A 13851-nucleotide genomic window follows, 5' to 3' on the forward strand; every position below is an offset into this window, starting at 1 on the left:
CTCTGGTGAAAAACATCTCTTTACTGTTCTGAAAACAGTGGTATCTTAGGATGTGAATACTTCTGCCTCATAAGAATGCCTGAGCATGCTGTTACCAAAAAAAAAAATCTTTAAAAAAATTTGGATGATATTAGATGAACAGCTGTGTAGGAAAGAGAATGTAAAAATAAAAACTGCATGTTGAAGCATCAAAATAGTAACCATGTACAGTATATGGCTGTTTTTAATCAGATGAAGATTGAAGCTATTACATTTCAAATCAAATGTTATAAATTAGCTCAAGAATGCAGCTGAGCTCTCATTTAATTAGAAATGTCCATGTTTAAATCATGAGGTACAGTAGCTGCCAATGAAGCAAAAGGGCACAGGAAGGGAGAAATGCTGTGTGTTGGCCCTCCGGTTCTCAACCGTCTCCTGCACAGAAGGAACATCTGGAGTGGACTAGTCCTGGATGTAAAGAACTTCATGTACTAGCTAATTTGAGAGTTAATGTAATTGTCCATAATTGTTTTGAGGACAATTAAAATCATTATTCTGGTCTGCATAGTTCTAAACCCTTTGTGTGTGTGTGTGTGTGTGTGTGTGTGTGTGTGTGTGTGTGTGTGTGTGTGTGTGTGTGTGTGTGTGTGTGTGTGTGTGTGTGTGTGTGTGTGTGTGTGTGTGTGTGTGTGTGTGTGTGTGTGTGTGTGTGTGTGAAATGTATTTTCCTCTGTGCTGAATTTTAACTCTTGCTTGAATCAAAAGTAAAGCAAATTTTGGGCCAAAATGTCCTTGGTCAAATAACCTACAGCTGTCAGGTCACATTAAAAGGCAGCACAAGCAGGAAGGTTACTCCTTTGGAAACAAGGCTGATTTCCTATTTCAGCTGCTTGGTTGGAGCTGAGCTAAAGCCCAAATCTATATCCCAAATGTTGGATAATGCACTATTAAAGAAAAATGAGGCAACATCATAGAGGGATTTTTGAGGTCATACGGAGAGGAATGTAATTACACTTAGGCAAGCTTTTCCCCAAAGGTTATGAGCCTCTCCATCTTATAATTAGCCATGGTACAGCTAGATGGTCCAGGCAAAAGGTCTTTCTTTTCTCCCAATTTGCCTAATTCAAAAACACCTCAAGTGACGTGGTTCAAGTTTTCCAAATTAAACATACCCTTGGGGTTGAAACCATACATGTGACAGATCAGCTCTACAGAAAATCTTTGATTTGTGCATAGAGGGGTGGGGGTGGGGGAGAAAAAAGGCAGAGGAGAAAGGGGAAGGAGTTAACATTTAAGTGGTTTCTCAACCTCATCATTACCCCTGCTCAAGAAAATAGAACACAGATGGCAAAACATGCCATCATTCTGCCCAAAAGAGTCCAAGGAACTCATTAGAAATTACTGTTGTTTCTTCACGATCTATTGGAATTTTTAAAGGACAAAATTATTAACGATCTTTTTCACACCCCAAAACATTTAGTTAACTATAGTGCCATGGTGTGGCAAGTGAATAGATGTGTCACAAAGGCACAAAGTGCCATTGCAAACTACACACACTTACTATGTATGATACAATTCCTCAAGATCGACCTTTCCCAGAAAGCTGAGGAGGGAGTAGATGGTCACAGGCTGTTTGGGCTGGTAAAAACAAGTTTCCAAAAAGAAATAACAACCTTAAACTCTCGCTTACTTCTGGCCAGTGCTCCACACTCTTCTATCCGGACTCCAGTGAGAGGGTAGATGGGGATGAGGTCGACTGCACCCAGGCATGGGTGAATCCCCTCCTGAGCCTCCATATCTATAGCTTGGAAGGCTTCCAAGCAAGCAGCCAGAACGGAGCTGCCTAAAATTGTGAAAAACAACCATTAAATTACAATCATATCTAAAGAAGTTACGGTTTTGTTGTCCCATGAGTTTCTTTTCTTTTGCCATCTGTATAAAAGATTGTTTTCTCATCCAAAATAATGAGAAACAAGAGTCAACATTTCTCCTTACCCCACCTCCCAACAGTCATAAAATTTTACATTTCTTCCAACTTTTTTCTCCCCAAAGTGGGGAGAATTATGCAATGTTTATTGGCCTTAAACTACTTTGTTCCTTAACAATTGTTTATTTTTAATTTTGTCAATTTTCTCCAATTAATCTGATATAAATCCTCACTACCAAAATAGCTTATGAATAATAATGTTAAAATACAGACAAAATCATAACTTCTAAAATCATGAATACTAATTTTTTGTTTGGCTTTTATCTGGTGGCCAATCAACATTTTTCATTGAACTACTCTGTAGAAATAAATTTTATAAACACCTAGAGTTTTGTGTTATTACTCAGTTTCCATTAGCAGTTTAGGACAACCATTTCCACAACTGAATAAAGGCAGGGTCTACATTTCATGTTATGATTAGCACTCAAGATGGTTGTCCTATGCTTGAGAGGAATTAAAACTCAATGCTTCCATCTCAAAACAAAGCTTTTTTCTGAATAAGAAGTCAATCTTCAAATTTAAAAACAAGTTTATTTGAAAATATTTTGGATCCTTATATAATTTTGGTTTATAAAATTCTGCTTATTCTTCAAATTTGAGTCTTTTGATTTGAAACCTGACATCTCTGTAAGGCATGGAGCCCATTTCATTTCAATCTATGTTCCAACTGAGATTTCAGGCAACCAACACAAATCACAACTGCTTTTACATGTTCAAATTCATGCCAATTTAATGACAAAAGTCAAGGTGGACTTCACAAGTTAAATTCTGAACATGTTTTTTCCTGACGATGAAGGACGGGTAATCATCTTAAGCAAAAGAATATTAGTGCATCTTAGACCCCAAAGTTTAATGACAATAAGTGGGAAATTGGTAATGTTTAAGATGTATATGCCTTCAGAAAAAAAATGAGTGAAGGGGAGTACTCACACTTATAAAATATCAATAGTTAAAGAGCATTCCACTTTGTCTAAAACCTATTATTTACCAAAGAAGGGTAGGGTACTGATAGAGTGTAATAAATCACATACATTTATGTAATTGCAAAGACAAACTTAACTCTTACCCAGCTTCTCAACAGAAGCCACTATTGTAATGACTGATCTGTTGTAGTCTTGATCAGAAAATATATTGAGCACCGATACTTCAGGATGGTTCAATCCTGTAAAGAAACATCACAGAAAGGCAAGAATATTTTTCTGTAGTGGAATTTTAATGCTTAATTTCTTCTGGTATAAAATTTAATTCAATATAAGAAATTCCAGAGTGTGAATTTTGCAAGTGACACTGTCTAAGTCTGAAATTCATAAGTAGTAATGTTCACTTCCTAGAGAATCTTATTATATAACCAGATGGCTCAGTTCAAACACAAGAGTTTGGAATCTGAGACCTTCTCGTGGACTTGCCGAATTTGACACAGTTCTCTTAATTCAGTCTAAGATAGTAGCCCATATTTCAATGATCATCTTGTATTAGTCAAAGCCAGATAAATGATCTCCACAATGAAAAAAATGAAAGAAATTGATGAGTACACAAATATAAATACTAATGTTCATGGATTCAAAGTATTAATATTGTTAAGATGTCCATACTCCATAAAGTAATCCTCAGATTCAGTACAATTCCTATAAAATACCAAAGATATTTTTCAGAGAAGTAAATAAGGCAATTCAAAACTTTGGCATCCCAAAAGATTCCAAATAACCAAAACAATCCTGAATCTAAAGCACAAAGCTAGAGAATACCTGACTTCAAAACATTCTTTAAAACTACAATAAACAAAGCATCATAGTACTCACATAAAAACAAGACCTAGCAACTTTTGAACAGAATAAGGAGCCCAGAATAAGTCTATACACTCTTTCACAAAAGCATTAAAAACATGTCCTAGAAGAAGTTTGATGTCTTCACGAAATGATGCTGAAGAAATAGGTACCATTACGCAGCAAGTGAACCACTGTAACTTACCACATGCAAAAATGGGTCAAAGAGTGAATGTAAGTAAGGTCCCAAATGTTCCTACTTTAAGGAAATTTCACATCAGAAAAATTAGTATGGGCAAATGTTATTTTGGATAAGATCCCTAAATCATAAGGTATAAAGGTAAAAATAGGGAAGTGGGATTCTATCAAACTAAAAAGCTTCTGCTAAGTAGAGAAAGCTATCAACAGAGGGAAAACTTACAGAATGGAGGACAATATTTGTAAATTACACATCTGACCGAGGCTTAAAAATCTCAAATATCTAACTAATAAAAAGCTATTCAATAATTTGATTTTGAAACAAAAAATAAACCAGAATAAGAAAGACAAGTATCATATTTAAACAAAACAAACCAACCTCTCTCCTCTCTACCAAATGTAGGAAATTGGTAACAGGAAAAAGGTCAGCAGGAAGGAAGTGGGACACTTACAAGTAGGGAATGGGAAGGGGTGGGAAAAATTCAAAGTACATTATACCTACTATGAAAAGTGATAGCAAAAACTACTCTTTTGCATAATTAGTATGCTCTAATTAAACACAGAACAATCACATAAGAATAGAAAAAGTGTCACTCCAAATTTTATAGCCTTATCAATCTCATCTCCTATCAATCAACTAATAAAAAGAGCCTTATTAATATTTCCTTACAGAAAACCAGAAATCAAATTGCCTGGGTCAAAATCTGAACTCTGCATAGCAGAGGTTTCTGATGCTTGCACCTGTTCATTAGAAATGTTAGACTCCACATCTCCCTTTTGGAGACCACGAACAGCCTTCTGATCTTAACAACTTCCAGCTTTGGTGGCTTATGACTCACTAGAATTTGTAACCAGGAAGAGAATGCCGCCTTCCTTGTTACAGCAGCCATATATAAACCCAAAGTTATTTTTGAAGTTTACAAGTCTAGTCCTACCTCAACAGCCCCCTTCAAGCCTACAAAGCAAATTCAGAGTGAAAGACAAATGTTTTCAGGCAATAATTAAACCTTTAACTAAGCTATTATATCTTACTGACTGCCTTGTCCCCTGGCAGCTTAACAACTACTCTTTTCAGAGGAAAAGGAAAAAAGAAGGTACATTTAGGAACTACAGAGCTTATGGTGGTCCTACACTATTAATTTTAATAACATGAAAGACAAACATGTCACTCACTCATAGTCAAGTGAACATCCATAAAGCCCTGACCTCATGTAGGTCTCAAATTTATAACTCAGGTTCTGTTACTGAAGTTCTTTACCATATGCTTACATTGCTTAATTAGGAAAAAAATTAAGTTTATATTCTACTCACTTAAAAATAAATGCCTAGGGCTGGGAAAGTGGCTTAGTGGTAGAGTGCTTGCCTATCATTCATGAAGCCCTGGGTTTGATTCCTCAGTACCACATAAACAGAAAAAGCTGGAAGTGGTGCTGTGGTTCATGTGGTAGAATGCTAGCCTTGAGCAAAAGAAGCCAGGACAGTGCCCAGGGCCTGAGTTCAAGCCCAGGAGTGGCACAAAAATATAAAATAAAATGAAATAAATGCCTTTGCTGAGAACTGGTGGCTTATGCCTATAATGAATCCTAGCTACTCCTGAGGCTGAGATCTGAAGATTGAGATTCAAAGCCAGGAAGGTAAGTCCATGAAACTCTTATCTCAATTAACCACCAAAAAGCCAGAATTAGAGCTGTGGCTCAGATGGTAGGGCACTAGCCTTGAGCAAGAAAAGCTCAGGGAGGAAGTGGCGCTGTAGCTCAAGTGGTAGAGTGCTCGCCTTGAGCTGAAGAGCTGAGGGACAGCGCCCAGGCCGAGAGTTCAAGTCCCACGACCGACCAAAAAGAAAAAAAAAGAAAGAAAAGCTCAGGGATAGCACGTAGGCCCTGAGTTCAAGCTCTGCAACTGGCACAAAAAATTAATTAAGTTAATACCTTTCAATTATTTGCAAAGTCATAGGTTCACTTTCTTAACAAAAGAAATCCTTCCCAGAATTTTTAAAACTAGAGAAGATAAAGCAAAAAACAAGAACAGAAAACCTATTTTATCTAGTTTTTCAATGTACTCTATCTCCTGCAAGAAAAAGATGTGATTTGTTGTCTTTGAAATCTGAAGCTGAAAAGCTTTTACTCTCAGTTTCATATGATTCAATTGAATGAAACACTCTCTACTGCAATTTCTTAAGCATGCATATAGAAAAATAAAATGAGGGTTTGCGGGAGGAGCTGTCAGGATGAATCTCTGTGGAAGTAAATTGGTTGGAATTTGTAATGGAGTATAATAACTATAATGCCATTTGAGTGGCTGCCACTAATAAGCTGATAAAAACCTGTGAGTTTAACCCAGTGTCCATCAGTGTGTGCCTTCCACACGTCTCTGCACATTGACTCATCGCAGACATAGGTAACCAAATCCCATTGGATGAACTGTTATTGACAATAAAAAGCCCAAACTGGGGGGGCGGGGGGAAGTGGAGAGCGCTGTACACTGACACTAAAGGTTTTTTTTTACTCAGCAATTACCAAGAATCTTCAGCTCTTCAAAGTTACAAGGACACTAACATAAATATGTTCCTAGTTAGAGATGAAATGAAGGTGCCAGTGGCTCATGCCTGTAATTCTACCTGCTCCAGAGGCTGCAATCTGAGGGTCACAGTTCCAAGCCAGTCTAGGCAAGAAAGTCTGTGAGACCCTTTTCTCCAATTAAGTAGCAAAATGCCAGAAATGGAGCTATGCCTTAAGTGGTAGAGCACTAGCCTTGAGATAGTGCTCGAGCCCAAGGACAGAGTTCAAGTTCCAAAACCAGTGCAAGCACGTTCTCTCTCTCTCTCTCTCTCTCTCTCTCTCTCTCTCTCTCTCTCTCTCTCTCTCTCTCTCTCTCTCTCTCTCTCTCTCTCTCTCCTTCTCCCTCTCTCTCCCTCCCTCCTCCCTTCCATCTCTCTCTTTATCTCATACTAAGAGCAATCAGAAGTAAAAATGTACCATCCCAAATACTTTAAGGTTGTAATCCTAATGCTCACCTGTTGTCAAAAAGCTATTGACTCAATAGGAAATCATTTCTATGTAAACAACTTCAAGACTGCAAATACTGTGTGTGCTTCCATGTGTATGCATGTGTGCTTAAGTAAAAACAAATGGTACCTAAACAAAGTAATGTTTTTTGAAGGATGTAAAAGTGGAATAGCTTCTCTCCCTAATATTTGCCAACGTGGGAAGAAGGCTTGAGTTCCAGTCTCTGTCATTGAATTGCTGAGTGCTTACGTACATCACTTGAATACAATTTACCTGGCCATCTTTATACAGAGAAATACAGAGTAGAAGTAATACTACTGTCATGATAGCTGGCAGGAGTATTTTAAAATAAAAGTGATTGGTATTTGGCAAGTTTATTTTTCATTTACTCTGCTGAATTAAAAGCATATTTCACTATTATTTTATTCTATTAACGGTTGAATAAATGGCCCACAAAAGAAAACATTAAACTTTTATGTAAATATGTCTATTCAAGGAGCCTGCCAATAGTCTGAACAGTCCACATCTCAGAGACTCACGGGCAAATGTGAAGAACTGCTCTGCTGAGCCAATGTAGGCCCTTGCAAAGAGCACATGTGAACATCTGAAGAAGTGATCCATCACAGCATCTTTTTGTCAGTCCCTGCAGAGGAAACAGCTCAAGATAATCTAGGGGGGAAGCATTCTATACATAGCATGCAGAGAGTGCAAAAATTACTGTCTCATCACAACACCGCATTGTCTGTTGTTACTACCATTTTTGTCAAGAAGAGCCGCTTTTGCTATGTTCTCAACAATGTGTTTTCTTCTGCCTTCGGAAACATTTAGTAAGCAGCCAGCCAAACGGAGCCCCAGTCTGGAGGAAGACATGGTTTTTCTAGAATACAAGAAAAATGATTCTTTCATTCTCTGTATTTTATTGCTACGGTCACATTCATTAACCCACAAAAATCCAAAATTTCTGGACCCAATGTGACTACTTTACTATTTTGTTCCTAGAGAATGTTTATTGAAATCATCCTCAAGAATGACTCAAATAGATTAGCATGGAAAAGTGGTAATGTACATTTGGACACAGGAACACAGGAACAACCCTACAAAACACCTTGCAAGTTATTCAACATGCACTGTCATGTATGTGAATTACACCATTAAACATGTTATTCCACTTAAGCATGTTCTTCGTCAAATATCTGTTTTTCCAGGTCTGTACTGTGTAACAAATATGCATAGTCCTTTTGTTATATTTCTTGGGGAAAGTCCATGATACTCTTACCTCCAGAAAACTGGAAGTGGGGCTGTGGCTCAAGTGGTAGAGCGTTAGCCTTGAGCTGAAGAGCTGAGAGACAGCTCCCAGGCCCAGAGTTCAAACCCTACAACCAACCAAAAAGAAAATTATTCAAATTATTCTTGTAGAAACAAAAAGAGAAAGGAAGGAGAGAAAAAAGAAAAGAATGAAAAATGAAACAAAAGAAAAAAAAGAAAAAGAAAAAGGAAGGAAGGACTGGACACTGGTGGCCCATACCTGTAATCCTAGCTACTTGGGAGGCTGAGATCTGAGGATCATGGTTCAAAGCCAGCCTTGGGCAGGAAAGTCTGTGAGACTCTTATCTCCAATGAACCACCAGAAAACCGGAAGTGGCACTGTGGCTCAAGTGGTAGGGCCTTAGCCTTCAGCTGAAGAGCTGAGGGACAGTGCCCAAGCCCAAGAGTTCAAGGCCCACGACCAACCAAAAAACAAAAAAAAACGAAGGAAGGAAGGAAGGAATGAAGGAAGGGAGAGAGAGACGGTAACAGGCTGCCCAGGCACATAGTGCCCGGCACTATACAATAAAGCCTGCTGGATCTTTTAAAATGATAACTAAATTTGTTCGACAGAGCTCCACCTTCTACTTTTGATCTCCAAAGTTTCTGAATCAGTTTTAAATCACTTCACAGGACTATACCCTGAACTGAAAGACGACACATATTTTTCTAGATGTTATTCAATAAGGCCAAAAATGTGATTGTTTTATCTAAAATGAATTAACTCCACAAGTTTTGGAAGTTGCCTTTTTTTTTGGTAGAGTGACATTTGTCAACCCATCTTTCTATACATCAAATGTCATTATTATCCAAAGGAATTAAAACCTACAGACATTCTACTTCTCAAAAGCAGGAAGCCATAATGTTAGCCTCTGGAATATCATAACCAAAAATGAAAGTAGCCTTCATAAATTCATTCATTCAATGAACATTTGATAAGATTCATCTCTGTCTGGAAACGTTTTCCATATGGAGGATACTGTAGTGAACTGGACTCCAACTGGGAGACAAACTTAAAACTTAAAAATTGAAGCTAAATTGGCTTTGGTGCAAATCATGATGCTCTGGACAAATAAATCCATTCCTTCTGTTCAAAGCTTCGCTGATAGAACTATCAGCGTTTTCTATGCAGGATTTTCTAACATGGCCCTCATCTCATCATTGAAAACCCCTAAAAGAAAATGTGGTCATTAGGTTTTTCTGAACATTAATAACGTGGCAGTAATAAAGCAGCCCAGACCTCTCTCTTTTCTATGTAAACAAGGAAAAAATCACTCTACACAAGGGGTGTGGGCGTCTTCTGGTTTTCATTTGTTTGCAGTGTGTTTATGTCGCTTAATTGTCTCATCAGGCACTTTCCCAACATAATTATGCTTTTTAACAAATGGTGTTTATGGCAACCCCTAACAGTGCAAAAGAAAGGATTAGTTTCCTCCTCTCATTCCACATTTGATTCCCTGTGGACAGCTAAATCACACAAGGATGGTGCTAGCAACAATCTACCTTCCCAGCGAAAGCTGACCCAGAGACGGCTCGCTTCCCCCCAAAGTGACCCAGCGCAAGCGCACCACCACTCTTGGTTTGGGACCGGGAGGCCCGGCGGAACTCGGCCTTTCAGCCACCTTCTAGTGCCTTCGGGGGAGCAGATCAACAGGTCCAGGGCCAAGGGGCGCCCCTCCCCGCTCCCCTCCGCGTCGCCGCTCCCGAGAAGCACCCCGCACACCCAGGACCGGAGCCCGGAGACCCACGCGCTCTCCCACCTGCCGCACGACAAGCCACCTGGACAGGAGGGTCACCCACCCCGGTGACCCGCGCCCCCAGCAGGACACCGCCCGGCTTCCCCTGCCCCGCGTCCCCCGCACCACCGACCTGAGCGCCCAGGACCCGCGGGGACCTGGCCGCCCAGCGGGATTCACCGCGCGTGCCCTGGGCGCCGATATCCTCCCCCACCTCCCTACGCCCCGCGGCGGCGGCTCCGCCTCCCTTGCGCCCAAGGCAGGGCACGCCCCGCCCAGTCCACCTGACGTGCCCCGCCCCGCCTGCCAGGCCCCGCCCCGCCCGCAGCGCCCCGCCCCTCCTGCTCAGCCCCGCCCCGCCCTCTAAGCCCCGCCCATCCCACTTGTCAAGCCTCCTCCCCGCCTCACCTGCCGAGCTCCGCCCTGCCCTACCTACCGAGCTCTGCGCGCGTCGCCCGCTCCCCCCCCCGCCCCCATTCCCCTCCTTCCACCCCGCCGTCCAAGACCCTAGCGTCCCCCGGAGCATCCGAGCATCCAAGCGCTCTGTCGCGGAATTCTGCATGTAACCTGCGTGCTTTTTAAAGCAGGCATTGGCACATGAGGATGAGGGCTTCACCCAGGGGTCCTGCACCAGCAGGGGGCTCCTCGCCGCTTCCACACACAGACACACAGACACACACACACACCACCTTCCTTCTCTCCGGAGAAATACCGCCCTGAACGTCCAGGCTAAATCGATTCCCGGACCGGAGCATCACTTGCCCACCCACACCCTAAACCAGTAGGATCAATGTTTACCAATCCCCCCCACCCCCCACCCCACGGCCTCCCTCCCAGGCCAGTCAATCTGGACAACGCATTTCTCTTTCAAAGAGGAAAAACAGAAAATTCAGGATTTGGCTTTGGTTGTTGTTGGCTTTATTTTTTTTTAAAGATTAAATGTCACCATTCTGATGCAGTTTCTCGTCTTGAAGGGAAATGATCACTAAATAACTACTTTGACGGGATAAATTAATTTCTAAATCTATTTTTTAAATTTTCTAATTATAATTTTTGAACACAGATTTGAGGAAATTAACATTTATGTGGACATTTGGTTTCTAGCCTAATGTGGCATAAAAATAAGTAACATAATGAGTGTTAAAAAAAATCAGGTTCATGATGCTTCTCACATCATCATCATTGTACTTAGATGTCACAACAGTATTATGTGCGATTATGTCAGACCCAGCCTTCTCCATCTCGGAGTGTTGGCAGGTAGGAGGGTTGTTGGCAAGAGGAGGGGTGTTAACCTCAGGATCCTGGATCCATTCCAATGCTGGTAATTACATTCTGCCAGCCAAAATTCATCCCATAATTTTAATTGGATAAATCCTTTCTGGCCTAAGCTACTGCTATGCCTGTCAAACTGTTGCCACGTTTCACCCCAGAGGTGTCTGTGTTTTAGTTGCAAGAATCAGTCCCTTTGAGGTTGGCTTATCAGTTTAAACCCTCAAAGTGCTTTGGGATCCTATGGAATTAAATGTATATTTATATGTATTTTTATACTGAATCTGCACAGAAATACAAAAAATAAGACATATACCCATGTTAACGCCTAAAGATCAATATCCATGTAATGTCAGAATTTACTAGAAAATTCTGAGGGTGGTTTTAGCCAGATTTTGGTCCATCACTTACTTCATCTTTCCTCGAGAGCTTTCGTTCTCAATAGCTTTAGCTGGTATTTTTCCCAAAAAATATCCTTCCAGGGTAGGAGAAAGAACTGATGCCACTGCATTTCACCTTGGCAAACAATGGTCTGATGAGCTTCCTTGGAAGAAGTAGACAGCATGGTAACGTGACCTGTGGTCCTCTCATGTCTGCCCACACAAAACATTGTGACTGCGAGGGGCTTCCTCGACTGGCCCTAGCAACTGCCAAGAGGAAAGCTGTTTCCCAAGTCTCTGAACTCTCTCCCCTGAGGATTTCTGTTTTCCAGAGCAATTTGTGTGTTACATAACATTCTGTAAGCACCTCTCAACACCTTACTCACTTCAAACACAAAAGAACCTAGAGGCCCCGCTAGGCCCATGCCTGTAATCCTTGATACTCAGGAGGCTGAGATCTGAGGATTGCAGTTTGAAGCCAGCCCTGGTATGAAGTCCATGACACTCATCTCCAACTAACCACCAAAAAGCCATAGAGCGCAAGGCCTTGAGCACAAAAGCTTAGGGACAGTACCTAGGCCTTGAGTTCCAGCAGCCCCATAACCAGAACACACACACACACACACACACACACACACACACACACACACACACACACACACACACACACACACACACACACACACACACACACACACACACACACACACACACACACACACACACACACACACACAAAAGGTTGGGAGGGTGGGAGCAGGACCCCTATGTGTATTTGGAAAAGGCAAAGGACAGATACAAATAAGTAAAACAAAAAAAAAATTGCATTTAAAATTGAATGCGTTGGTTTATTGTCTTCAATAATGGAAAGCTACCTGGTGATTCTACATGTAATCCTGCCCATTTCTTTATTTACAAGAGCTTTGTCACTTTATAACCAAGTCTCGTTTTTGTTTTTCTTTTATAAGTTAGAATTCTTTGGAGGGACAGTTGTAGTTCTTGAGTTAATGAAGTATTTAAACTCGGTTCTCTTGTTCAGTCCACTTTCGGAACATTAGAACTGTTGGTTCATTATGCTTCCATTTCAGAAACCAGTAAGCACTAGAACAGAGAACAGCTCAAACTCCTAAGTGTTGCTGGGGATGTAGCTCAGTGGTAGAGCACTTGGCTTGCATGCCTGAGACTCTGGGTTTGGCCCTTAGCACAGAAACAGACAAGTTCCTCCAAGGACAGCTGCTCTTTCCTCCCACTCTTTAGACAAGGATATTTTACTCTTTTTCCCTTGGGGAAGTGGGGAAAACTGAGGTCTTGTAGCACACTTCCCGGCCTGTGTGAGCTGAAGAGAACAAAGGAGAGAGAGATTATCTTCTATTGGAGCCCAGAGCCGTGCCACTGGTCACACAGGACCAGGACAAGGGTGAAGCTGGGTACAAATTTTGCCCTCAGTGCCAACATTAAATGCATGTCAAAAAACTGGATGAAACACAATGTTTTCAAAAAATCGTAATTCAAAATAAGAAATCCACGGTAAACAAAATATCAAAATTTTAAATAAAGACAGGATGTTATCTACCTTTGTTCCTTCACTTGGCCTCATCTTAATCTCAGTCCCGTGGCTGCAGTCCTCCTTTGTGTCAGATTAATTCAGATTGTAGAGCTGAGAAGAAATCACACCACTCTGCCCTGCCGGCATCCTGGATCTCCCCCAACCCCCAGAATTGTCAAAGGCAGAAATTTTCAGGCCAGTGGAGATGTATAATGTATAGTCTATTCAAGAGTTGCTACACTCCTATATATAGGAGGTGGTTATCTTATTTCAAAAGAAGGAGACCTTTATTAGAAAAAGCAGAAGAGTAAATTTTATTTACATGATTCATACCAGAATGCAATGAGTAGGCTTTCTCTGTCCTGAGGAATTTTGAAACTGTTTAAAGAACATCTTTATACTCTGTGTGTGTGTGTGTGTGTGTGTGTGTGTGTGTGTGTGTGTGTGTGTGTGTGTATTCTGTTTTCAGATTTTCTGAATTAAGAAAATCTGAATAGAGAATTTCCTTTTGAAAGATAGAAGTCTAATTTATATCTAGTCTTTCATATTTCACTTTCACCTTTTCCTTTTATTTTTGTATGAAAATTCCATTTTGCTTTCCTACTACCTCACAGAATATGAAAACATTTCATCTATCATTTGATTGTAATTCCAGAACAAATGTTTTAAATTACTTATGAGTT

At 40.7% G+C, this 13851-nt stretch overlaps 1 protein-coding gene across 6 annotated transcripts in view; it reads right to left on the minus strand.

Annotated features, from left to right (window-relative positions):
- Positions 1–13851, minus strand: part of Ftcdnl1 (formiminotransferase cyclodeaminase N-terminal like) — an 82706-nt gene that overhangs the window by 29595 nt on the left and 39260 nt on the right. For 4 of the 6 annotated variants that reach the window (XM_069995847.1, XM_069995848.1, XM_069995845.1 and 1 more), the window contains 3 exons: positions 7688–7809; positions 3033–3128; positions 1670–1822 (listed from right to left, as the gene is read on the minus strand). In XM_069995847.1, coding sequence (XP_069851948.1) covers positions 1670–1822; positions 3033–3128; positions 7688–7809 — 371 coding nt within the window. Of the gene's footprint in view, positions 1–1669; positions 1823–3032; positions 3129–7687; positions 7810–8208; positions 8306–10106; positions 10178–13851 lie in introns of those variants that run through there. The other 2 variants (XM_069995850.1, XM_069995851.1) reach the window with 2 other exon arrangements.

This window comes from Dipodomys merriami, unplaced genomic scaffold (assembly GCF_024711535.1).
Source record: "Dipodomys merriami isolate MVZ:Mamm:240054 unplaced genomic scaffold, mDipMer1.0.p SCAF_49, whole genome shotgun sequence".
Lineage (NCBI taxonomy): Eukaryota > Metazoa > Chordata > Mammalia > Rodentia > Heteromyidae > Dipodomys > Dipodomys merriami.